Here is a 25,828-nt window from a genome sequence, read left to right as displayed (position 1 = left end):
ATCCTGCCTGTGCACCTCTGCCTTCCAGCATCCCTTGCTGTTCCACTACGCAGCTTCTGGAGCACATAGTCTGCCAAAATGTATTAACACCAGGCTAGCCAACTCATGTGAGGATTAATTTTGTGAGGTGTTTATCAGTGTTCTTTACAAATTTTCCCATATGTGTGTAGCATAAATTTTGTTATGTGCACCACCAGTACAAACACAGGCTGCTGACTGGGTGCTGTGAGCGCTCTGCTAATCAGCTGGGTGCCACTTAAATCTTTCCTAGGTGGCCAACCAAGTGCTCAGCTTTCAGCGAACACTGGTGCTTAGGACCTTGCTTGTTTGCTGTAGTTAGTGATAGGGAAGGGCACCAGCAAGCTCAGCTCTCTTGTGCCCTGCAGCAGAAGAGGATATAGAGCACCAGGAAGAGATGATAAATCTGGGTTCTTGACTCTGTGGCTTCATCCAGCCCAGGACAGCCATTCACAAACTACCCATTGCTCACTCTCCATTTCCCTGAGTGTCTGTCTGACTCAGTCCTGTCCTTTATGGTGTAAATACACAAAGGGCAGGGGCTTCAGTGTGCCCAGCCATGTATGTATTCCTATCATACCTACACTCTGAACATGGACACGGTCCATTCTGTTAAAATCACATCCCAGGCCTCCTACTGCTGCTTGGGCAGGTGAGCTGACAAAGTGCCTGGTTCCACTTGTAAATTACATTTGCCAGGTGAGGGGAGAGGAGTATGGTCATCTGTGAATCAAGGGCAATTGTTAGACTAACACACAAGAGCATATGGCTTTGGAACCCACCCCTGAATATTCTGCTCAGCCCCCCCCCACCAGCCTGTTGCAGAGTGGGGAAGCTAAACTCAGCACTGCTGCCACCTGGTCTTCATCTTGCTGGCACTAGGATCTGAACAAAAATAATTAGCAGCTGCCAACTGCAGCCCTCGCAATTAGGATGCTAATCAGAGGAATTAGCAGGAAAGTGAGACGAATCTGTCATAAAGCCTGTGTGGCAATCAGCTTGGCTAGAGCTCTTTTATGAGAAAGTATTTTTAAAAGTTTGGTGTTTTAAAGAGCTTTTTGCAATGGACCTTAAACCAGGTATGGGAAGTTAGTTAGTTAAACTAGCACTAAGCTGTGCATGTTTCTTCCTTGCTTACCTTTTAGTCTCCCCTGAAAGTGAAGTCAAAGTCTGGATCCCTTTTGGGGCAAATGAGGCCTGTTGGGTAGCACTCTGTGTCACTTTGGTTTTCTTATTAAACTGTAGTTGTTTTGGGAAGGGGCTGCACTTGGTTTTTCCTTTGTATTTAAAGGAATTAGCTTAATCCCCCTGAACTCTTCTAGTTTGATGAAACACTCTGAGCCCTACCCAGGGTAGCTTCTGGGGAAGCTGGTGTGTACAGAGCTAAGAGGGCTTAAGAGAGGAAAAAGTCTAACCTTCCTGGAGTCTGGCTATTGTTCAAGGGGCCTTTAGCAGCTCTATGCTGCTGACAAGTAACATTATTAATGGTCTTGTGACAGGAGGCAAGAAGGCTGTGTGGTTAAACCCCTGGACTGGGGACTTAAGTTCTCTCCCTGTTTTGTGCCTAGGCTTTTTATGTGACTCTTGCTCACTTAAATTCCTTGTGCCTCAGTTATCTAGCAGCAGTAACATGTAACTAATAATGCTTTCTTTGCTATCTTAGCCTGCTAGCTCCTTGGGGCTGGGGTGTCTCAGTAGGTATTTGGCTGCACTACAGTTGGTGTGATTTGTAGCTGATGTAGGTGTAACCCACACACGTGTGGTTAACTGTCCCATGTAGTGGTACCTAGACCGCGCCACACAGATGGAATAAGTGTCCTCTATGGCCTAAGCTGAGAGCCAGCTGGCCTTTAGCTCAAGCTAGTGAGGTGCCTGCACTAAGCTCCAGAGGTCCCAGGCTCAAATCTGCCTGAAGGCAGTTACATAGGCACATACCTACACTAGCATCCCTTGAGCTAGCTCTTTGGGCTTACTAGTGCTGACCCAGCAGCATAGCCACATAAGTACCTGCACCACTCCAGCCTTGCAGCTGTTCTTAGTTATGCTTGCATCTTAAATCTAGCACAAGGTCTCCTCCCCTCACTCCCAGGTACAGTGTAGTTGGACTGTGTGTGTCTAGAGCACCTCGTCAATGGGTTCCTGGGTTTGTAGGTGCTACTGTAAAAACTAGTTTGTCTGTCCTGCATTGGTGAACTTGATTCAGCTTTTGGGCTAATGGTGGTGAGTTAAAAGGAAGAATCATATTCTTTAAACTGGTGCTTGGTGACAAGTAAATAACCTCTTCAATTTGCCCTCAGCTGAAGTAACAAAAGTGCCCAGAATATCCAAGATCTTTGCCTGTAAGACCAAATCTAACCACCCACCCACTCTCAGCATGGTGATTGAAGCACTGAAAGCCCAGAATGAGAAAAAGGGCACCTCTGTCATAGCCATCAAGCGCTACATCCTTGCCAAGTATCCAGCTGTGGACCCAATAAGGCTAAAATACCTGCTGAAGAAGGCCTTGACTAAAGGTCTTGACCACGGCTACCTGATCAGACCCCAGAACTCTTTGGCGTTAGGTGCAACAGGAAGGTTCAAGGTGAGTGAATCAGCTTTCTACAAAGCCAACTTTGAGCGGAAATGTTCTGCTAAGAATCTGCAGCTTTAGCCCACAGTAGAGCAATGGCCCAGGCCTATTGATTGCTGGGTGGAAGTACACTTTGCTTTGATTCTGCAGAGAAGATGCTAGATCGGTCCCAGCCAGAAAGCCTGCGGGGCCCAAGGTGGTAGACTGACAGTGCATCCTGGTTAGAGGGCAGGGCTCAAGGCAATCACCTTGCCTGACGGGCTGACAACTCTGGGAAAGGGGATTTTTTTTTTCTTGCAGGTCTTTAAATGGACTGGTAGGGCTGTGAGCAACCCCAGGGCTCCCCTCTGAGTGGGAGTACACAGTACTGCTATTGAGGAGCACTCTGTCCCGCTCTGTGAATAAGACTGTTGTTAGCTAACTAGAGATGTGGTATCTTGTCCCTGGAAAATGTTGATTTCTGCCCTGATTTCACCTCTGGAATGTCCTGGGACAACTAGATGTTCCAATGCAGGATGGGTGAATGGGACCATAGAAGGTGACTTCATCCCCAACTGCTCTCCAGCAAGTCCTCTCAGAATGTCATGTTAGGGGCGATGCTATGCAATCCTTTCAGCCACAGGGAAAGGCTTGTATAAGCCACCTGCCTCTAATTACGTAAACCCATCCAACTCCTGCAGGCATGATTCTGTGCTTGTTTGGCCCTCAGTATAATGCTACCAAGCCAACTACGTTGCAACCTTCTGAGCATATGCTGGAGCAAAGCTGTGCCAATGTTCTGTTCTTGTGCTCCTAGCTAGCATCAGAGAAGCCCAAGCTTAAAAAAACCTCTGGGAAGATGGCTCCAGCTGGAGAAAAGGCTCCTAAACCAGAAAAGGCTGTGGCAAGGAAACCCAATGCCAAGGTGGCTGCTGATAAAAAAGCAAGAAGTAAAGGTAAGAGCTGCTTCCTTCCCCTGCACTAAGATTCTCGACTGAGACATCAGCAGTGTGCAAACAGCAAACCTGTGAATTTTAATGCCACCCAGGAAGAGGTTTCTCTCTGCTCAGGGAAAGGGCTTTGGGATTCCCTCTGCAGTAGTGACTCTTGCCAGACAGGGAAACTAGAACCCACGCTGCCGCTTGCAGTGGATGTCTCTCTCTGGGCCTGATCCAATAGACAGGCTGAGCATTTGTAACAGTAACCACTGACTTAAAAAGCTGCTGCGTGGGGGAGTTCTGACTTAGGGGGATGGAGGCACACACTCAGTCTGTGGCCCGTTCTGAGAACATGGCTGGATTTGTGTATTGCTGTTCAGTGGAGCAGTGCCTAAGGCTGATGTCTGGTCGCCTTACAGAACAATGGGGGTTAAGCATGGAAGTGGATCTTAGGGAGCTGAGCCTGAAGTGCTTTGGAAAGGGATTTTCCTGAGCTGGGGAGCTGCCTGTTTAGCCAGGAATGAAATGCTGAGGAGAGGGCTTGGGTGCTGGGGCAGCTGATTATGGTGTGATAGGCTGATGGTGTGTGTTGATTCTGGCTCCAGGGTGAGGCACCTAAGCCCAGCCAGCTGCTTTCCTTGCCCATGTCCTAGCAGCTGGAGTGCTCACTACCCTTCAGTCTTCCTCTGAGTCCCTCTGCCCTAGCTGTTTCTGAAGCCCATGCTGTGCTGTCCCTGTGCTGTTGGTGGCTGGTCTCCAGCCATGCTGCTGTGGGGTCTGTCTGCTCTTAGGCATGCTCACAGCAGGGCCACAGGATGGGGCCTGCTGGCAGTGCAGACATAGGCTTGAGCTGCCTCAGGACCTGTGGCGCTGTGGTGTGATCGAGGGCTCCAAGCATCTCCTTGGGGGTGGTGCAGCAGCAGGGACTGCTGATCAGCAGAAGTTTAGATGCCTGAGGTATTTACTCACTGGGGTTGGGGTTCGGCTGCCAGGCCTGAGCTGCAGCTTTGAAAACATCCATGGTGCTGGTTTAGGCACCTTAACCCAGGGGTGGGCAATGGCTTTTGATGGGCTGCAGAGAGAAGGGGTACTCCAAGACTTTGGTAAGTGGTCATAGTCTGCACTTTTCCATGGAGGGGTTGTGGGGTCTGGGGTGGAGGTTTGGCTCAGACGGGTGCAGAGAGAGCGTGGGGTCTGGGAGGGAGTTGAAGAGGTGAAGGAGGGTGCTGTGACCTGGGGAGACTGAGGTGTGTAGGAGGGCATAAGGGTGCAGCGCCGAGAGCTTATGTGAGCAGCGCTGCTCCCTGCCTGAGGGGCAGCTGTGACCCAGATTAAAAGGCTTGGGCTACGTCTACACGTGAAGCCAACATCGAAATAGCTTATTTCGATGTAGCAACACAGCGTCTACACGTCCTCCAGGGCTGGCAACGTCTATGTTCAACTTCGACGTTGCGCGGCACCACATCGAAATAGGCGCTGCGAGGGAACGTCTACACGCCAAAGTAGCACACATCGAAATAAGGGTGCCAGGCACAGCTGCAGACAGGGTCACAGGGCGGACTCAACAGCGAGCCACTCCCTTAAAGGGCCCCTCCCAGACACAGTTGCACTAAACAACACAAGATACACAGAGCCTACAACTGGTTGCAGACCCTGTGCCTGCAGCATGGATCCCCAGCTGCCGCAGCAGCAGCCAGAAGCCCTGGGCTAAGGGCTGCTGCCCACGGTGACCATAGAGCCCCGCAGGGGCTGGAGAGAGAGCGTCTCTCAACCCCTCAGCTGATGGCTGCCATGGAGGACCCGGCAATTTCGACGTTGCGGGACGCGGATCGTCTACACGGTCCCTACTTCGACGTTGAACGTCGAAGTAGGGCGCTATTCTGATCCCCTCATGAGGTTAGCGACTTCGACGTCTCACCGCCTAATGTCGAAGTTAACTTCGAAATAGCGCCCGACACGTGTAGCCGCGACGGGCGCTATTTCGAAGTTAGTGCCGCTACTTCGAAGTAGTGTGCACGTGTAGACACAGCTTTGGTGGGCCAGATCTGGCCTGTGGGCTGTATTTTGCCTGCCCCTGCCTTACCCCCTTGAATCTGCCTTGAAGAGAGCTAGAGGGTCAGAGTTTGTACGCCTGGCTGGTTGTTTTGTGGATGCTACCTGATACCTGGTAGATGTTTAACTGCTTTGATCCTAGAAGGACCCATTTTCCCTATTGAATGAGGAGGGGCACTTCTAGGTCTGCCATAACAATATCTGAACTTTGCACTGAAATTTAGGCCAGGAAGATGCAAAAACAATTAACTATATTCTCCTCTCAGTGTAGTAAACACAAGTAACTGACTCATCCACGTTGCGTCTTTCCTGTCTTCTCAACAGATGCCCAGGCGAAGAAACCGAAACCTGTGAGCAAGAAACCCAAGACCAAGTCCACGAATGTAAGTGTCAGTTGCCAAAGGAAGGTTTCCATCTGTCTCCCTTGCTCGGCTCTGCGAGCTCTTCACCTGACTTGCTGTGTGAGCTGCTGCTCTGGTATGTTCCTGTTTTGAAGGAACTTGCCTGAGTCTGTGGGAAATCCTCTGAGGGGCAGTGGTTCTGCAGGAAATGTTGGAAAAGAAACAACTTCCTGCTCTAGAGACCTCTGATGTTAGCTCTGTCCTTCAGGCTGTGAAAGAAATTGGAACTGCTTGATCAGCTGTTTCCAAAGCCTATGTCTGCTCTTGAGAATAAAGGCTCTCTGCTTCTGAATTTGAAGCTGTAGTGACCAGTGGCATCCAACAGGAGTTCAAAGATCACATTTGTGGTAGTCATCTTTTCCTATTTGTCACATTGTGTCCCCTCCCTGCCCCCCCCCGCCCCCAATAAATGCTTGGTTCCCCCTAGCACAGGGGTCTGCAACCTTTCTGAGGCAGTGTGCCTGCTTAGGCCTCCTCTTCCCTGCATCCCCCATTACTTGTGGGGGAATTTACTGCAGAGGGCTCCGGTCCTGGCCTGGTGCTCCAGCAGAGGTCACGCGGCAGGGACTCTGGCTCTTGTGCTGCTTTCCGGTGGGTGCTCCATGGCAGAGGCCCTGGCCCTTTGCTCCAGAGGGGGCTGTGGCCCTGGCATCATGCTCCAGCTGGGGTTTGGGCCCCAGCCCCATTCGCCCTGATGCAGTCTCCTATTCACCACATGTGGTGAGCGGAGACTGCATTGGACATCATGGCTGCAGTCTGTAAGAAAATAAACGTTTAACGTGTGGATGACTGACCTAGTACCTCCTCTTGCAGTGACATTCCTCTTGCTCTCTTGTAGGGCCAGCCCAAGGCTCCTGCTAAATCAAAGGGACATGGTTCTGCTCAGGACACTGTGAAAGGCAACAAGATACCACATACAAAAGAAGTACCTCCAGGCAGGGCAGTGGGGACCAAGAAAGCCACCCCCAAAGCAAAGCCAGCTGCTGGTGTGGGTAGTACTGCTGCAGCAGAGCACAGAGACAAGCTCGGCACTTCCAAAGTCAAGGGGGCAGTTGCAGCAGCGAAGGGAGAAGTAAGAGCTAACTTGTCTAAAGGTGAAAATAGGCCAGCCAAAGCCAAGGCAGCTGCTGGGACAAAGAAAACCATTGCCAAAGGGAAGCCTGAGGCAAAGGGCCCTGTGAAAGGCAAGGGGAAGAAGCTCGAGGGAGCCAAAGATGCAGGAGAAGGTAAAGCCCCTAAAACTGGCAGTAAGCTTAGCAGAAAAGCAAACTAGGGCTTCCCCCTTCCTTGGGTGGGAAATGGGGCATATGTTTGCAAAATGGCTGCCTGCAAACACAGATTTCTCTGTCTCCCTAGTCCAGAGGGGACCAAACCCTGTTTTTATCTATGTGGACATATGCTCCTGTCACTGCTCTTAATCTCTGAATTCTGCTAACTGATTTTAACTTTGCATCTGTTTTGTCAATAAAGTTACTGTATCTAATAATTAAATCCTGTTACTGGAGTCCCAGTCCTCACACTGGAGTCAAGGACCTGCCAGCTCATAACCCTGGAAACAGGGACATGTGAGTTTCCTCTGCCTCTCCTTTCCCCCTCCCAGCCTGGGCTTGGGTGAAACCTGAGCTTGAGCCCAGCTGTGCTGAATTCCAGCTTCATAATCAGGACAGTGATAAATGCCAGTTGGGTGAAGGGAGCAAAGTGAGTGTGGCAGCAGGCCAGAGGGGGGTGGGGAGCATAACATACACTCAGGGATGGCATTGCATAATGTGAAACTGCAGCCATAGTCTGCAAACATGGGCCTGGCTCCAGCTGGTGTTAGGTGTCCAGTCCTTGTGAACCCACAGGTGGCTGGGGGGCTACATTAATTATACAAAGTTGAGGAACGGGCCTCAGCCATCAATCACAGATCTAGCACTGCTAGAGTGATGTTCAGACTCCCTAACTTCTGCCCTCTGGTGTTATGATTAGAGCAGACTGCCTCCAATTACATCCTAGCTTTAAGGTGCTACATGACTGTTTTTTTAAAAAAAACAAAAAAAACAAAAAACCTAATTTATGGGGTAATAAGCTTTTGTGGGTAAGATCCACAGTACCAGAGCTGGAGCAAAAACCATGGATGTGGGGTTTATATAGCAGGGGCGTGGGGTAGGGAGTCACTTGTCATTAGTAGCATCTGTGCCACATGACTCTCCTCCCTTTCCTGTCCCCACCTGCTATATAAACTCTGGCTCCCTATTTTTGCTCTAAATCTGATAAAGGGGAGTCAGTGGAACTTACCTATGAAAGTTCATTACTAATTTAAAATTATTAGTCTCAAAGGTGCTACAGGACTGCTGGGCTGTGTTTTGTATGGGGTTTTTTTTTTTCTTTTTGCCCCCTTCTGACAGCCCTTATTAGCTAGGGCTGGCCCTGGGGCAGAGTGTGCTGTTGCTAAGGTCCCGTGTGCTAGAACAGAGGTTCTTATGCTTTGTCAGAGACCACTTGAAAATGGAGGGTTGTGGCAGACCATGCACTTCCAAATGTTTGTGTGTACCACTAGCTAACGCCTGTAAAGTATGCTGGATGAAAGAACTATCCTTAAAAAAAAAAATTACTTGTCCGGACAAGTGATTGAGGGTAAGTTTTAGCAGTACTTAGGCCAATGATGGCTGTCCCCCTCTGGAGCAGCTGAGGCTGGGAAGGTGGGGGGGAGGGTCTCTTCCTGGCAGCTACCACCCTGGAACTGGGGAAAGTCACCCTGGCAACATGCAGGGCTGCATCAGCCAAAAACTCACCCTACTGCCTCCTCCCACTTACCTCCTACACCTGTCCAAAGCCAGCACCTCACCTTATGGGTCTGTCTTTCTTCCATAGTACAGGTATCTGGTTAGTGGAGCCATGCCTGGGGGAGGGGGTGGCCCTTCATTCTTCCATGCACAGCTGGCCATGTACACATACCTTCCACAGAACTATCTATGGGCCAGCACCCTGGAACTCAGCCTGCCTCTACTCTTCAAGGTCAAATCAAATTTAAAAGCATTAGCTTGATATTAAAATGTCACTGTAAATACCAGCAGTGTAAATCAGTGCGTTGGAATGCCACAAATAAAATGTTCTGGGATGGGTAAAGCAGTGACTTTAACCTTAAAATTTCAAATAAAGGCTAGTGTGGAAGTGCTAGTCCTTAATTTTGAATTTATTAGCCTTCAGCAGTGTCTCACATTTATCCCACAAAACTATGTGGTGACCTTCCCTCTATAGCTGCTTGCTGCTCTCCATTCAGGTGCACAGGAACCCTGTGAATTTTTGATTGAATTTGAATTCTGCAGTGCCCAGGCCTGCAAATACAAAGGTCCAGACGTGTGGCTGAGGGAACTGGGAAGCAGTGGACAGGGTTGATAGCACAGCTGCCTGGTGCTCTGCCAATGTCCACAGAGGATGCACAGCAAAGGGAACCTGGCCAAGTTTAGGGGAGGGCTGAAGGCACAGCTGTCTGCCACTATACCAACATCTGCAGAGGAGATGCAGCAGGGGGAACCCAGGCTGATTTGCAGAAAGTCTGAATTCTGGGATGGTGCTTTGCATTCTGCGATTCTAAAATGAAACACCCACAAGCAACCAGGGCTAAGGCACTATGTGATAGGTACCCATAATGCACTTGCTCATGCTGTCAAACTTGCATAGGGCAACTGGGAGGCGGAAACTTGACGTGGAAAAACAAGGGCTTGAATTTCAAGATGGACTCAACTTCAAATTAATAAGAATGAGATTAAAAATCAAATTTATTAAAAAGTGAATTTTCTCACAGTGCAGATGTAGCCTCAGAACCATTTAAAGACCTGGGTGCTGGAAGAGCTGAGCTCTGGAACTGCTTGCAGACTTTCTTAGCCAGGCCAACAGGGAATGGTGGTGCCTGTGTAACACTCATTTGTGAAGGGTGCTGGGTAGCCATAGCTGTCCCTGTTCTGGCAGTGGTGCAGGGACCAAAAGCTGCTGAGGGTGAGCTAAATCACATGGCTTGGGGAGGTTGGGGTACAGGCAAGGTCTAACTGTATAGCTGGCCTCTCTCATGGCAGAGGGGCTCTGGATAGCCTCTAAGGCTGTGGGCACACTACCCCTCCCTTTCAGAAGGGGCATGGTAATAAGGCAGTTTGGAAGATGCTAATGAGGCACTGACATGAATATGCAGAGACTTATTAACATAATGACAGCCACACATGCTGTGAAAATGCTGCTTTCAGAACGCATGCTGTCCGTGCAGCTGGAGGGGGGGGGGAGGGCTTTGGAAAGGACCCCACTGACGTCAAAAGCCCTTTCTTCCTAAAACCAAATAGGAAGGAGGGACTTCCAAAGTCGGGGGTGGGTGGGTGTGTGTCAGTCATTTCGAAGGGCCCTGGCTACTTGAGCCGCATGCGTTCCGAAAGTGGCTCTTTCAACTCGTGTGTCTGCCGTTATGCTAGTGAGATGCTGCATATTCATGTCAGTGCCTCAGTAGCCTCTGCCAAAAAAAAAAAAAAAAAAAATCCCTCATTAACATGCCTTTTCCAAAAGGGAGGAGGGATCGTGTGGGGGTTACACACTAAGTGACTTGGTCAGTGCCCCCACGTCAGGCAGCATAATAGCTGTTTGCCCTGCTGCAGGGCTGGAGGGAATTGAGGGCGAATACTCTGCCCTAGCCCATTGGTGTGTGGACAAATCATGAGCTGGATTTACATTTCCCACGTTGGGAAACTCTGGCCGAGCACTGACTGCTGGCATGCACCCGACAGCTGGCATTTGTTAGAGAAGGTAGCAGGGCTCTTCTAGCCCCTTCCCTGCGCCGTTTGGGGAGTGGGGTGAACAAAATGAGGGAGACTCACTCCACACTGTGTGTTTTGGGGGGGGGGGGGGGGAACGGGACGACAGGTCAGCAACACAAGCCAAGTGAACGCTGCTGCTGCACTTAGCTCATCATACTGCTCCACCAGGCGCTGCTGTTGCTCCCCTTGCAGGAGCTTAGTGTTTGGAGCCAGGCAAGGCCCTGGTCAGTGAGGTCATCAGCTACAGCTGGTTTGGGCAACGTGGCGGGGGGGGGGGGGGGGGGGAGAGAGGCGTGTGTGAGTGAGCGAGACCTGCTTGCCTCTGCCCTGCTGTGCCCCGAGCTTGCCAGCTCCAGGAATGAGCCACCCCCCCCCCCCCCACTCAAAAATTAAAAAAAATGTCCATTGCGCACCCGTCTGGTGCCAGGGACAGAGCACCTATCCTACTGCACCATGAGTGCACCTCCCTTGCTCCAGCAACAGTTCCGCTGCCTACCTGCACCTTTGGTTCCCTATTCTGGCCCCTTGATCCAGCATGTACGTGTGCGAGTGCGCACCCCCCCCCCCCCCCCCCCCGAGCCTTTGTGCCAGGAACACCCCCACCCCCCAAAGCTGGCGCCCTCACTCCATTGACTGACACCCCCGCCCCCCCCCCCCCCCCCCCCCCCCCCGGCCCCGGCCCAAGTCCTCACCCTGACCCTCTGCTTCAGAAATGATCTCCTGCTGCGTAGTGACCAGTTCTGAAGCAGAGGGTCAGGGTGAGGACTTGGGCCGGGGCCGGGGCCGGGGGGGGGGGGGGGGGGGGGCGGTGGTGTCAGTCAATGGAGTGAGGGCGCCAGCTTTGGGGGTGGGGGGGGTGGGGGTGTTCCTGGCACAAAGGCTCGGGGGGGGTGGGGGGGGGGAGGTGTGCGCACTCGCACACGTGCATGCTGGATCAAGGGGCCAGAATAGGGAACCAAAGGTGCAGGTAGGCAGCGGAACTGTTGCTGGAGCAAGGGAGGTGCACTCATGGTGCAGTAGGATAGGTGCTCTGTCCCTGGCACCAGACGGGTGCGCAATGGACATTTTTTAAAATTTTTGAGTGGGGGGGGGGGGTGGCTCATTCCTGGAGCTGGCAAGCTCGGGGCACAGCAGGGCAGAGGCAAGCAGGTCTCGCTCACTCACACACGCCTCTCTCTCTCCCCCCCCCCCGCCACGTTGCCCAAACCAGCTGTAGCTGATGACCTCACTGACCAGGGCCTTGCCTGGCTCCAAACACTAAGCTCCTGCAAGGGGAGCAACAGCAGCGCCTGGTGGAGCAGTATGATGAGCTAAGTGCAGCAGCAGCATTCACTTGGCTTGTGTTGCTGACCTGTCGTCCCGTTTCCCCCCCCCCCAAACTACCCAACTTAGCCCCCTTGTGCCAAAGACTGTTCCCCCCCCCCCCCAGGTCCCCGGCTGGCCCCACCTGCCAGCGTCATTCCAAGACACACACACCCCCAACCCCCCCCCCGGGCTTGCTCTTGCCTCACGTGCCCCAAGATGGTCCCTTGGGGTGGGGAGGGCCGCCCACCTTGTCCTGCTGCAGCCCACTGTCCCCCACCACGGCCTGGCTGTTCCCCCTCCCCCCAAGGCAGCCCAGCAGGCACTATCACAGCTCAGCACACGCAAGTTGAGTGGGGGGCTTCGCTGAAACCCAGCGGCAACCCCCCGCCCGTCCCACCAACAGCTACCACCTCCTGCCCTGGCTGTGAGCCGAGCTGTCGCTCCAGACCTGGGCTGGGGCAGCCATCACCAGACTCACATATGGGGTGGGGGTGACTGGCAGCCCACCAACTTGGTAGCGCGTGACCATCACGTGAGATGTGCGCAGCGGTTGGGGCATCAGTGTCGCAGCAGGGGAGGGGCTGGGGCTTTGGGCAACAGGTGGTCTGCGTTCATAGAGTAGCTCATTAGCACCGCCAAAAGGAGGGCTGTGCCTGGCTGCAGAACTGATGGCACTAATGGAAGCTAGACACAAAGGGTCACCCCCAGCTAAAGGCGAGCTGCCGAAGTGGGTCTGCCCCACAAACGCGCATCACCTAATAAATTATTTTGTTAGTGTTACAGGACTTCATGGGGTCCATGACTGTAAAAGCTGAGTGAAAACAGGCTCTTACAGTAACTAGTCAGAGCCACTGCATGGGTGAGGCCTTCACTACTCAGGTGGGGGCCACCGCCTAGCTGTGTGGGCTCGCTCCAGTGCTCAGCCCTCCTCACCTCTGCAGGTGCAGCCCCTGGTGGTGGCTGTTGCACCAGGAGTAGCAGTGAGGGGTGACTGGGCAAGGGGAGGGGATGTGGTGGGTCTGACGCTTGCTCGCATGGCCAGCTTTTAAACACTACCAAATTGGCAAGCCGAGGCGGCTGTGTCAGTCTCAGCCCTATCGCTGACCCGCTGGTTGTGGCCCACAGCTCTCACCCAATTTGGAAGGCTCACTCACACCCCATCTGCTAGCCCTCAGGGACCTGAGGCAGGCTTTGCCACCTGGGAGTGCTTGCCTAGCACAGGCTGGAGTGAGGCATGCTAAGAACATCCCTATGACCTGCTAATTGGCACAAAGCCAGCCTCGGCAGGCATTGCGTAGGGGACTCAGCTGGGAGAGCTAAGTTCAAATCCCTGCTCTCCTTGATTGACATGGCTCAGGGACTTGAAAAAAATGACTAACTGTACCTTGTGCGCATCTGTTTGCCTTTTGGCTTCTTAGGTCAGGTTGCTTAGGTGCCAGCACTGTGCTCGCAGCTGAAACAGCAACAGCAGGTGGCACCAAAAACCCAGCTCAAGTAGCTTTTGAGGACCTAGGGCTAAACCCCTTTTGATTCCCACCTTGCAGTATGTGGGGGGACTGTGGGCACCTACCTCGGGGCTGAAGTACCTACGGTGTCGCTGGCTGTTCGAATGATACTGCCATTGGTGTGTGGCTGGCACTAGTGACAGGCAATGCTTGTTGGAGGGGTTCAGTGCCTTTTTTTTGTTGTACAAATTTACATAGTAGTATACCCACTGGTGTTTATGACTAGTTGTAGCTACAGCCTGTACATCACATGTATGCGCAGGTATGATGAAAACACTTGGTCCTGTCCAGTAGAATGCCTCCATCTGTCTTAGGTTTGGAAGCATAAAAATAAGGTGACCAGACAGTGTGTGAGAAAAATTAGGACACTCTTTTTGGGGAGTGGAGCAGAACAGAGTTCCATAAATAAAATACAAACATTAATAGCAGGACAGGCCTCGTAGTGGCAGGCTGTCTGATCACCCTAGCTTAAAACCAGAGCTTCCTCCTCTCATTCATGGCATGATGATGTAGCCTATGTGCCACCACCCCTCACTCAACCACTCTGCAAATAAATTTCTCCATGAAGGTATAGGAGAAGCCCATGGGCTGGAATCAGTCATGCAGCTTGGCAGCTATTGAACTGGAACTCCTTTGCTGACTTTTCTTCCCCACATGCTGTTGACTAAAAAACTTTCCCACACTTTTGATTGCAATGTTTTATTACAAAGATAAGTTTTCCAAAATTCCACCAAATAGCAAGTAAGGAGACCACACTAACAAATACATGATAAAGTTAAATTATATTACAAAGGAACAGAGTTCAAGGCAATGCATCCTATCCTCATGATTTTGTTTCTTCCAAAGGGATGAAAGAAAGAACATGTTTCTTCCTTTTTTTCTTTTTTTTTTGTTTTGGGAAAAAAAGATTAAATAAAGCATAGGCCCTGAGGCATACTTGCCAACCATATCACCTGGCACAGATCCATAGCCTCGCACACATTCACTGTCTACTGATTAGCCTTTTGCCTTCCTGATGTTTCAACACCAGGCTCACCACCACATGGGACCTTCCATTCCCCCTTCCACATACATACCCTTCCTATGCTCTGACATCTCACCTTCAAGTTCCCCGCATTGGCCCTGTGTGTATCTGGCAGCTGTTCACAGTTTTTAAAGAAAAAAAATGAAGCTTTTTAAAAAAAATCTTTTTCAAAATAAAATGTAGCCCAGCTACATTTGTAACATTTCTAGGCTAAAGCCACTTACTCAGCAACTACAGTTAAACTTCCACAGTGTATGTACTTTTCTGCAGTTCTGGTTAAGTCTTTTTCCGGTTAACCCCACCCCCTTCCCCAGTAAAGTGTGTCATTTTTAAAATATATGTAATATAAAATTTGCTAGCATGCTCCAAATCCCTGTAGAAACAGTCTACACTCAAGGCATTTCTGACACATTTGTGACAGAGGCCCTGGCAACAAGCCATCCTGGTAGCATACTGCCAGAATGATGCTTAGTCAAGTGATCAGTTGGCAGCCATGTACATTATGGAGAGTGCCCTTTAACGCCTGCCTTGGGTGAGGTAGTAGCTTTTTTTGTATTTTTGGTAGTATGAAAGTTTGGCACCAAACTGGGTTTGGATTGCATGGCCAGTTTGGTTTTGCTTGCCTGCGTGTGCTGGCTTCTGACTTTGCAGCTAGCAAAGGTGCCATCTCTAAAAGGGAGCCAAGGATTTGTATTGTGGTCCTTCACCGGTGGGCAAGAGAGCTCATATTCCAAGCTGCTGCCCTTCTGCAAGCAGCATAAAGGAATCCTGGATAGCAAAGTTAGGGTTAAAGTTCACTCTTACACTGTTGTAACTCTAGAGGCATTGTAGCTACAGTGTTCCAAGTTACAGCAGGTACTCCAGCTTTACATGGAGTAATTCCATTGACTTGGAGTAATTTAAATGGAGTTCACACACTGTAACTTGAGTATCTGAGGGCAGAATTTGTCCCTCAATAGCCCAAATACGTGGACTCATTCTAGCTTGTGTGGATTGCTAGCTAGGCTAATTCTGGAAAAGGTGCATTTGGAGTCACACTACATTTGCTTTGACGCTAGTTGGACTGTTGCAGTAATAACCTTCCATTCATCTTGAGTCAACAGCTGCAGCCGGTAGCGTGTCAGGCATGGCAAGACCAAAAGCTGCTTTAGGAACAGACCCATAATACTGGCCTTGGTTTAGTTCATCTCCATGACAACATCCTCCACTTTCAACAGTCCCCTGAGTATAACTGATAGCTGCAGAGCACCGTCGGAGCTCGGAAAGGTGTTGAGGGACAATCTGACATGGGGAGCACAGCTCTGGACAATTCTGCACTGCTCCACCACTGTAGCAACTAACTAACATGTTAACCACACTGGCATTATCCATGTACAGTGAGACAAGAATTCAGCTGTAGGTTGTGCATGCTGGAAGTCAGGGAAGGAAACTTTTCCCTTTAGCCCCTAATGTATCTTTTCCTTTTACTTCTAAGTTAAATTACTCCTGGAAACAGCTGGATGAAAAGTGGCTATTTAGGGGATATTTGTAGCTCTGGGTTAGTGTGTGCACAAACTTCTGGGAAACGGGGACATGGGAACAGCTGCCCCGATTTGCTCCTCTCTGACATTGTCAAACGAACAATACAACCCTTCCAGCTAGGTAATGACCATTTCCGTTAGGGGTAAAGTGCTTTCATGTCTTGACTACTTCGGACGCAAGCTCATTGTCTAGTCCATGAGTTCCCCACCTGGCCCAAGTTGCAGATGGAGTGGTTATGTTTACACATACAGTACAAAAATAAAAGGCACAAAACACATCTAATGCAGCAGAGAGCGTACAGTAAACAGATTCCCTGGTCTTTAACATATACAGAAGTCAGAGGGGTATAGTTAAGGGAGATCTGCTGCTACTCCAACAGCCTGTGCAGTCACCATTCATCACCCCGAGGGCTCCCCTCTGCTTTGCACCCAGCATTAGCGCTTTCCTAGCTTGGGCTCTGGTCCGCGAGGAATCTCTCTGGCAGCATGAGTGCAGGGAGTTGATGGCTGCTCACAGGAAAATGTTAAGTGGCACATCTCCAGTTCTGGCTTCAAAGAGCAAATAAATTATGGGCACCGTGCAGTGCAGATCAGTGAAAGGGAGTTCAAGCATTACAAAACGTCCTTTGGCAACTTTGCATCCCTCACTGGCTCATCTCACCCCTGGCCACACCCTCCACTAGGCTGGTGACAGAATTACCCAAAGAGACACAATCCAATAGATATCTACACGTGTGTATTTTGTTTAAAGCATGTTCCCCAGTAGGCAGTGCACTACAGAGAAGGTCACTTCCAGGAGCAGGGCCACTCCAGAGCGCACCCTAGGCCTCGCTGCAGCACTCGTAAATGTTGTCCTCCATGAGCGCAATCACTTGCTCAAACTTGTGCTGCAGCTGTGTGCGCCTCGTGGTGGGGTTGGAGTCCAGGGCATTCACTATCTGTAGGAGCAAGGGCGGGGACGTGAGTCATGCAACACGCGCTGGCCTAGTCCTTTCTGTGTTCCTAACAGCAGGTGTGGGGAAAGGCTGAACCACCCGAGCCTAGTGCCCTGAAGGGGTGTGTTGGGGGGAGTTATTTGCACTACCTCTGCCTTTCTTGCAAGCATGTTTGAAACCAGAGATTGCTGACTGATCCAGGCTGCATTTCACCTTCAGCCATCCTTGCCAAGCAGATCAGCTGAGCATTGGTTACTGGTCTTCTAAGCAGCCAAGTGATTTGGGGGGCGGGAAGCGGGGGAGAGGGAGACAGAGAGCGAGCAAGCGAGCTGCCAGCTCAGGGCTGGGCTGGCTCACTGTAAAACAAACAGGTTTGCATTAACCCTGCTCTTTAAACGAGGTTGGGGAGCTTATCTGGGCTGCCTTTTCCAAACCCACAGGTTTGTGGGGACAGTTACGTGTGGCTGGAAGCAAAGACACAAAGACATCTGATTAGTGGATGCAATGTGGAGCTACTCACTTGCTCTCTTTTACATCCACAAACCTTTGCAAGAGCAAATTTCAGGCTGGAAGCAGGGAGAACTTGTACATTGAGACCTGTTCTGAATATTCTGGTGATCAGACGAAATGGTTGAAAAATGCACCAAGGTTTTAAAACAGCTGTGGCTGACTTTACAGGAGGAGAGAGAGAGAGAGAGAGAGACAAGAGCGAGAGAGAGGACAGATATGGACACCCCAGATCCTCCACTAACGTCACTCCATCAGCGATGAAGGATAAGTCTCTTCCTTGTTTGGCCTCTTTTCTACGCAATGCTTGACTGATAAACCACAAAAGGACATCAGAGAGACAAGATGGGCGAATTAATACTTTTTTATGGGACTGACTTCTGTTGGTGAAACAGACAAGCTCTGAAGCTTATCCAGGGCTCTCCTTCAGGTCTGGGATTATCATCAATCCAGTGTTTCCACTCAGGCCCTGATTTTTAGAATCTAACAAAGTTATGAATTTGAACTTAAAGTCAGAACTCTGCTAGACACCACAATCATAGGTTGAATAGAGACACTGGATTTACAGCTTACCAAAACAATTTGTAAACCACTCGCAAAACCACTCCCTTACTACTATCCCTTGACTACTTAGAAGGTCAGTAACCTCTCCCACCTCTTCCGTTTCTTCTCCCCCACCTCCAAGACATGACTGGATGGCTGTTAACTGGCCATGTCACCTTGACTGCTCCCTTGAAATATGTGTTAACTACTTATGCTAAACAATCTGTTCCACCTTTCACTGAACTGTGACCCTCTTAGTACTTTTCCCAGATGGAAAGAAGAGCTCTGTGAAGCTTGAAAGCTTTTCTCTCTCCCACCAACAAAAGACGGGCCACCCACCCTCTCTCTCTCTCTAATATCCAGAGACTGACATGGCCACACCAATGCTGCATACAAAGGGACATCAGAGATTTCCCCACAATTACCTCCCTGGAATGCTGAACACTGACCTCACCTCCAGAAAAATGGAGCTGCTTACCTGAGTGCGGTATCTTTTGGCATATTTGTAGATTTCAGCCATGGCCACGTTGGTGTTAAACTCATTCCGATATTTCTTCATAAAAGAGAAAAGAAACAGGAAGAATATTAATCAAAATGCAGGAATCCAGTCCCATCAACAGAAAACAACTGGAGTAGTAAGAGGCTTAGATCTGATTTTGCTATAGGTTAACATTTGATCAGAGATACCAGTTGTTCCTTTCTGTTTCTCATTCAGTATCAGAGTATCTGTTGCTCCATGCCAGTGCCCTGTGCTGCATTACCCAAAATCCTGTACTGCAGCCAGCTGAGCCCCACCTGATTTCCCCTTGGGTTACCACTCTCGTAACCATTATGGTAGCCAGAAAAGCAGTGCTTAACGGTGCAGAGACCACCACCACTCTCCCACAACAGAGTCCCTGGGGCTGCTTGGACACCATTTGGCCTATGAGTGGACTCTCTTTAAAGCTGCTGTGGCTTTGTGGATTTCTTACCCGGGACTCTTCTGCAAGGTGTGCGTTCATTTCCTGCTCACTGAGAGGCGGCATGTCATGGATCTGTTTGTAATAGTGCTGAACTATTTTCCTATACTCTGGAATCTCCTTGGCATACAGTAGTTTATTGGTAGGTGAGTCCTAGAGAGAGAGAAAGAGACAGAGAGAGAGAGAGATACTTCATTGGCTCTGATATGCATGGCTTATTCTCTGCTCCTCTGTGCCTCCCATTGGAAGGCTAACACAAAGTTCTTAAAACAAGAACATTCGACCGTGTTCATGAAAAAACTAAATTCATTGGTCTGGCTTTGCTGCACAAAATGCACACACAACTGCAAGACTGTGCCTATTTGATTGCCAAGATCAGTCAGTGTACTAGGTACATACATGATGAGTGCTGCCCACATTCATGCGTGCAGCTTGGACATTCATCATCTCATTCCCCCAGCCCAACTATCAAAGATGGTACAGCCCCAAAGACACCCACTCAGGCAAAAATCTAAGTAAACTGGTAGGATCAGAACGATCCTCCAGGTAGTACCAATCCTCTCCATAGTGTTACCCTGGGAAAGACCGGGGCCTATAACCTTTACGCTATGCCCTGAAGGTCAACAGACTGTCTATTGGGACAGGAAAGGAAGCAAACTCTAGACTGACTGAGACTGTACTGAGAACAGCCTGTGCCAGCCCCCAGACAGACAAGTCCAGGGACTTCTAGCAAGAGCACACCTATTGACCACAAATGTTGCAGGTACACAGAGTGGAGAGACATGGGTCCTTCAATTAGAAAACCAAGTAGTGCCTTCAAGAGCACTACTGCACCATAACCAGGAAGCCAGTGAGCCGTTAGGGCACAGCTGTAATACATGGCCTGGCTAGCACTAGTAAGGCTGGGGATGTAATTTCAAGCTGAAGGGGACATATCTGTGCTAGTTATGGTGGAGCACAATGGCAGCGTAGCTGCAGCTGCTCATCCCTCATACAGCCCTAGCATCTCCATGGGCTCTTGCTTGGGGCAGCTGGTTTTCCGCTACTTATATGCTGCTGTGGTTGCACTTCTGTTTTTAGGGCAGTGCTATTTTAGGTGTTATATGGCCAGCTCAAAGTGGAGAAGTGTCTTTACTCCATAGGCAGCAGCATTCAGCATGAGCTGGAGGGTTTATGTGGGTTTCAACCCCACGCACTGCATTTGTTCAATGCCCTGCACATTCATCTAGCTTATTTATAACAATTCCTTTACAAAGCTCAAAGGGAGCCAATTGTCCTCTTAGTGATTTTTCAATTGCTGTATGGATATGTACTGTAATTGTATGTTGGTGCTGGGAGTGCATGTAACCAGTTTATTACACACACAGAATGCAGATATATGTGATCTGAGTCTAATCTCCTACCAATTTAAGGAACTCCACTGAAGTCAGTGCAATTACATAGTGTAAGCCTGGTGACATACTGTATATACAGGGCACTTTACTTTTATTCGGGAGATTTATTATTCCCCCATTACTCAACGGTTCCTTTTTTATGCTATTGTGTTTCTGAAAACGTTTCCATCTGCTGTCTGACCCCAGCTGACCCCGCCTCCTCTAATCGACAGTTTGACAAGGACAAATTATAGGTGTTTTGTAACAGGCTCAAGAATGTTCAAAACCCAAACAAACAGAAATCAAGCGCTCATTAGATCTTCCTCCGCTATTAAATCTCCCCCAGTCAAGACTTCCTGATGCTTTTGATTTGGGCTGGAATGCTCTGCCCCGACACCCAGCCCCCCAGGGGGTGTGCTCTGCGTCACACACTGTGCCATGAGAACATGATTTACAGCACGCACTCATAAAACTTACTTATGTCAGGAAGTTTCAAATGTCAACACCAAACTCAGCAGAGCCAAAGGGAGGACTATAAAATACACACACAAAACCTCTCCTCCTTCGAGTTGCCTGAAAGATGGAGTTTAAGGGTGATAAGAATTACGCGAGGGGAAAACGGATGGCAGAGAGAGGAGAATCAGGCCCACACTTTTCAGACTGTTGTATACTTAGACTGTACATGGGATAAAGAGCTGAGGGATTAGGCTCACGGGGTCCAGTAACCATTATGAAATGCTGACATTTCTAAATGGTAAAGCGCAGAGGGTGGCCTCTGCACATAAAACCCCAAGAGGAAGCTAGCTGCGCAGGCTTGATTCTGACCTCCTTCAACCAAGAGTAACTCCACTGAGGAAAAACCACTAGTGACTGAGGCTCACGTCTACACAAGGGCAAGTCCTGAACGGTCTGCTGTACTTTGTATGGGAGGTCAGGGACCTGAAGCCATGCATCCCTTCTGATGGTCACCCCGACACCATCACTGTTGTTGCCAAGTCAGCAGTGTCCAGGATAGTCTGCAAAGCCGCATGGGAGAAAAGCGTGTTCTCCTCCACCAAGGTTGTAAATGTAGGACTGACATCGGGTGGGATCAGCTTTGTGAATTTAGGGAGGGATGAAGCCATGTTAACAAGAGCCTGTTGATTTGGTATGCGCAACTGTAGCTCTCCAGTTGAATAAACTTTCCTATCATAAAGGTCCAAGTGTTTTGCCTACCTATTTTTGGGCAAAGGCCTCTGGAAACCTTGTTTCTCCCTATGGTTAGCCAAGTCCTCAACCAGGGAGTCAGGTGCGGGGGTGGGTAAAGAGGTGCTCATGCCCCTGAAGGGGACAAAATACCTCCTCTCATTTCTTTTCACTGTAGGCAGGGCTGATGCCAGGATTTACCAGACTGACACAGCTGCCTTGGCAATGGTCTTAAAAAGGGGCAGTGCCCCCTTAATGGGCCCCAGTAAGGACAAGATATCCATCATTGGCTTGGCTTCGTCTTTGATCTCCTCTGCCTGCTCCCCTAGGCCTTGGGCCACTGAAGCTGAAGTAGTGTGCGTTGAGAATTCCTCTTCCATTTCAAGTTACATTAAAATGTTCATTCTGATTCTGAAACCACTGTTAATGCAGATCCGGAGAGGGGTCAGAGCCTATGCATGGGACTCTCAGACAGAGCACCAAAAAAAGGTCAGAGATGGGGCCATCCTGCAAAATTAGGATTTAGACTGGAGACAGCCTGAGGTTTGCTGTGTCAGCACCACAGGTTTTGTAGGGATCCGTCCTTACGCTTTTGAGCCCTCTGGATACCATCAGCCATAATTAACCTATGTACCGTAATAAGCTCATTTCTCATCGTAATAACTGTTTTGCAGTTTGAGCTTTTATCCTGTTGGGCTCAGCAATACAGATTTCCTTTAAGAAAAGGGTACAATATACTGGGCAACTTACCTACTACGTAATTCTAGAAAAAGGATCCAGAATATTTCATTCATCATTTAGGCCTCAATTTCCTTAACTTCACAGACTTTAGCTCCCATGTTGTCTATCATCCCAGTATGCCTGTAACAAGGCACTCCCATCACCCAATCTCAGTTCTTGTCAGACCAACCTGAGCTGAGAGTGGAGGAAGGGAAAGGTGAATTTTTGCTGCAGATCAGTACCTTGCCCAGCTGTAGGTCAGAGATGGAACACGCATCAATGAAGGCCTGGGCTATGACAGAGAGACAGGCATCTATATGGTCAGTCTTGTCGATGTCGAAGACAAACTGGGGATTCTTCAGAATGTTGACCCAAAACCTCAGAGGTAGGCTGCAAAGGAAAGCATCAGAAACAGACTAGATGGATGGCGTCAGTCCCAGTTCTCTCCTCAGGACTTGAGAATCAGAAAGAAAAAAGGAGAAGGGGTGGTGGAGTTGGGGGAAAAAAGAAAAGGGAAAAATATGGGGACAAGATTGTTCTATAATTGTTGCCATCTCTTGCCATGACTCACCCTCCCTGGAAGGGACAGTCATGTATCTCCCAGACCTGGGGGTGTTTCCCTTAGGGTGAAGTGTGAGGACCAGGGTGGAGTATGTATCCCTATGTAGGTATGATCACTGCATTACACGCTGAGCCTTGCATCACCCATGAAAGGTTCCTATGCTTTTGCCCATAAATTAAGCACCTCATACTAGTGGTGCTGATCCCTATCCATCTGTGCCAGTGTGAGACTATAACCAGGGCCTGATGGGTAGGCATGGTCCTGGGGAAAATCCCTTGTAGCTGACTTTCATTATGTTTTCTCTCTCTTCAAGGGCATAAGCCCAGATGGACATTGCTGTTTTACTCTTTTTTGTGTCACTTTCACCTTGTCTTCCTAGCAGTGATGTTTGGAACACTTTTGTGGCAGTTATTTCAATACAGGTGAGAATGCCCTGCAAACACAAGTTGTCACAAAATGGCCACAGGGTGGCAGAACAGTGCAGAGTTCCCTCTTCCTGCTCCTCCTGGCCTAAATGGACTGGTTATATGGCTCAAGTGCTCCTTGCTTTGCTGCTGAAGCTGCCAGCTCAGGTGCCACTGAGGATGGAGAGGCCAGTCCACAAGGCACTGTGCTGAGACCACTAAGCAGAACTCTCAGCAGTTGATGGTAACAACTCTGGCTCACCACCAACTTGGATTGGATTAGAACCAGCAGCCAAGGGGGGAGAATCTCTGTAGCCCTATCTATTGGCATAGCAAAAGCCTGGTGAGAAAATGTCCGCACCCTAAACTAAACAATTATGCTAACTTGCATACCCACTGATCTTCCCTCCCACTGTGTGTTTTTAATTTCCATGATCTGGGACTGGTCCCATTGTGGCAGCAGAGGGGCAAGATGGGACAGAAAGCTAGTAATATTACCAACCTCTCCCCTTTCCTTTTAGTTCTCCCTGCTCCTCTTCTGTTCAGATGGCTAAACCTCCAAGATTTTTCTCCACTTCTGTCTCAGCCCTCTGGCTCTTTCCTCATTTCTGTGTCCTGCAGTCTTCCTTAGTACTCTGGTCCCAGCTCTCTGCTTTTCTGCTAGGTCAGTGCTGCCAGCTCTTCCCAGAGCTCTCTCACAATATATGATGCTCTTCCTGAAGCACCAGCTCCTGGAGTCATGTGAAGACTCCAGAATCTCAACAGTAATTTACAAAAGAGTAACTTTCTAGACCTCTTGGCTACAGAGAGAAGCTCGAAAATGTGGTCCCTGTTAAAGGTTCTAAAGTCAGAAGGTAAGTGAAAAGAACCCAGATGTATTGCTTCAAAAATCTTATGACTCATTAGCTGTGTCTACACGTGCACGCTACTTCGAAGTAGCAGCACTAACTTCGACGTTAGGCGGCGAGACGTTGAAGTCGCTAACCTCATGAGGGGATCGGAATAGCGCCCTACTTCGACGTTCAACGTCGAAGTAGGGACCGTGTAGACGATCCGCGTCCTGCAACGTCGAAATTGCCGGGTCCTCCATGGCGGCCATCAGCTGGGGGGTTGAGAGATGCTCTCTCTCCAGCCCCCGCGGGGCTCTATGGTCACCGTGGGCAGCAGCCCTTAGCCCAGGGCTTCTGGCTGCTGCTGCGGCAGCTGGGGATCCATGCTGCAGGCACAGGGTCTGCAACCAGTTGTAGGCTCTGTGTATCTTGTGTTGTTTAGTGCAACTGTGTCTGGGAGGGGCCTTTTAAGGGAGCGGCTTGCTGTTGAGTCCGCCCTGTGACCCTGTCTGCAGCTGTGCCTGGCACCCTTATTTCGATGTGTGCTACTTTGGTGTGTAGACGTTCCCTCGCAGCGCCTATTTCGATGTGGTGCCGCGCAACGTCGAAGTTGAACATCGACGTTGCCAGCCCTGGAGGAAGTGTAGACGTTATTCATCGAAATAGCCTATTTCGATGTTGCTACATCAAAATAAGCTATTTCGATGTAGGCTTCACGTGTAGACGTAGCCTTTGTCAGCCAGACTCAGATTTCTGAATACCGGAGGCTGGCAATAGTGCAAGTTTTCTGTCCCCTTTTTGCCCCTTTTCCTTCTGTCCCTTAGAAAAGGTCTACATTAGACCTGAAATTCGATTTCAGATATGCAATTTTAGTTACTACAATTGTGTAGCTAGAATCTACATACGGCAATTGACTTTTGCGAATGTCTTCACTAAGGAAACTCACTGGGAGCATTTCGCCCTTCAACCTCCCTTACTCTTCACAATAGCGAGGAGTACAGGGGTTGACTGCCGAACCCAGACAGATCAATTTTGCACATCTTTATCAGATCCATGAAACTGAATTCCAGAAGATCTGGGTTGATCTCTGTGGAAGTGTAGACATGCCCATAGTTGTACTTTCAGCTCTCTGTTTCTGCCCCTCTCCAGTTCTCTGACACACCCAGTACTCAAATCCTGTATTCATTACCACCTCTCTGTGTTATCACTCTAAGGATTATTTCAGGGCCCTGGGGATTTGCATCTACTTGTTCTATGAGCGGGAAAGGAAGGAAATAATGGGTCTTGTTTTTAAAACCTGTTGGTTTTCCAAATGTGCAAAGTGTCAGGGTCAGAGATCCCTCTTTTCTCCGCTTGCTCCTCCAGGAAGTCAAAGAAATACTTGATAGCCACAGGCGGCTTGTCCTCTCGCATACAGAGGATGGCTTTGAATAGGTCATCCAGGAACTTCTGCAGCGTGCCCTAGGGAACAAGCACACATAGATTTGGCCAAGGGAAAGCAGCAACAACTAAAACCCAGTTACTATTCTTCAGAGATTGTGTTTGTTCTTCACAAGTAGAAGAGACTTTGCTGCCATCTTAGTAAACCAAGGGAGGGAAGGGTGCAAAATGGGAGAGGGAAAGATTGGTTTTGTGCTTGGTGATATAATTAGCTCCAGTTTGGATTTAATTTCTTTTGGCACAGAAATTGCTTTTTTTACTGCTGGGATCTCAGAGCACAT

At 49.5% G+C, this 25,828-nt stretch overlaps 2 protein-coding genes across 2 annotated transcripts in view; one reads left to right on the top strand and one right to left on the bottom strand.

Annotated features, from left to right (window-relative positions):
• The first annotated feature begins 1,081 nt into the window (after positions 1 to 1,081).
• H1-8 (H1.8 linker histone) lies at positions 1,082 to 7,230 on the top strand. The gene is made up of 5 exons (XM_075006196.1): positions 1,082 to 1,097; positions 2,316 to 2,599; positions 3,384 to 3,522; positions 5,881 to 5,939; positions 6,796 to 7,230. Exons 1-5 carry the CDS (start codon positions 1,082 to 1,084, stop codon positions 7,228 to 7,230), a joined length of 933 nt encoding a protein of 310 aa, XP_074862297.1.
• A 7,004-nt stretch (positions 7,231 to 14,234) lies between these two features.
• PLXND1 (plexin D1) overlaps positions 14,235 to 25,828 on the bottom strand; it is a 142,759-nt gene continuing 131,165 nt past the window's right edge. The window contains exons 32-36 of the mRNA XM_075006100.1: positions 25,405 to 25,568; positions 22,554 to 22,701; positions 19,046 to 19,186; positions 18,553 to 18,627; positions 14,235 to 17,027 (exon numbers count right to left, since the gene is read on the bottom strand). Of these exons, the coding sequence (XP_074862201.1) occupies positions 16,911 to 17,027; positions 18,553 to 18,627; positions 19,046 to 19,186; positions 22,554 to 22,701; positions 25,405 to 25,568 (645 nt within the window). The 3' untranslated portion in view covers positions 14,235 to 16,910. The remainder of the gene's footprint in view (positions 17,028 to 18,552; positions 18,628 to 19,045; positions 19,187 to 22,553; positions 22,702 to 25,404; positions 25,569 to 25,828) is intronic.

Source organism: Carettochelys insculpta, chromosome 11 (genome assembly GCF_033958435.1).
Source record: "Carettochelys insculpta isolate YL-2023 chromosome 11, ASM3395843v1, whole genome shotgun sequence".
In the NCBI taxonomy this organism is placed as follows: Eukaryota; Metazoa; Chordata; order Testudines; family Carettochelyidae; genus Carettochelys; species Carettochelys insculpta.
The sequence above is the reverse complement of the archived record's forward strand: the minus strand, read 5'-3'. Positions and strand labels throughout refer to the sequence as shown.

Bases quoted from the DNA above. Each gene is read 5' to 3' on its own strand.
- H1-8 (XM_075006196.1), top strand. The intron at 2,600-3,383 runs GTGAGTGAATCA...TTGTGCTCCTAG, and splicing joins GTGCAACAGGAAGGTTCAAG to CTAGCATCAGAGAAGCCCAA. The intron at 3,523-5,880 runs GTAAGAGCTGCT...TCTTCTCAACAG, and splicing joins TAAAAAAGCAAGAAGTAAAG to ATGCCCAGGCGAAGAAACCG.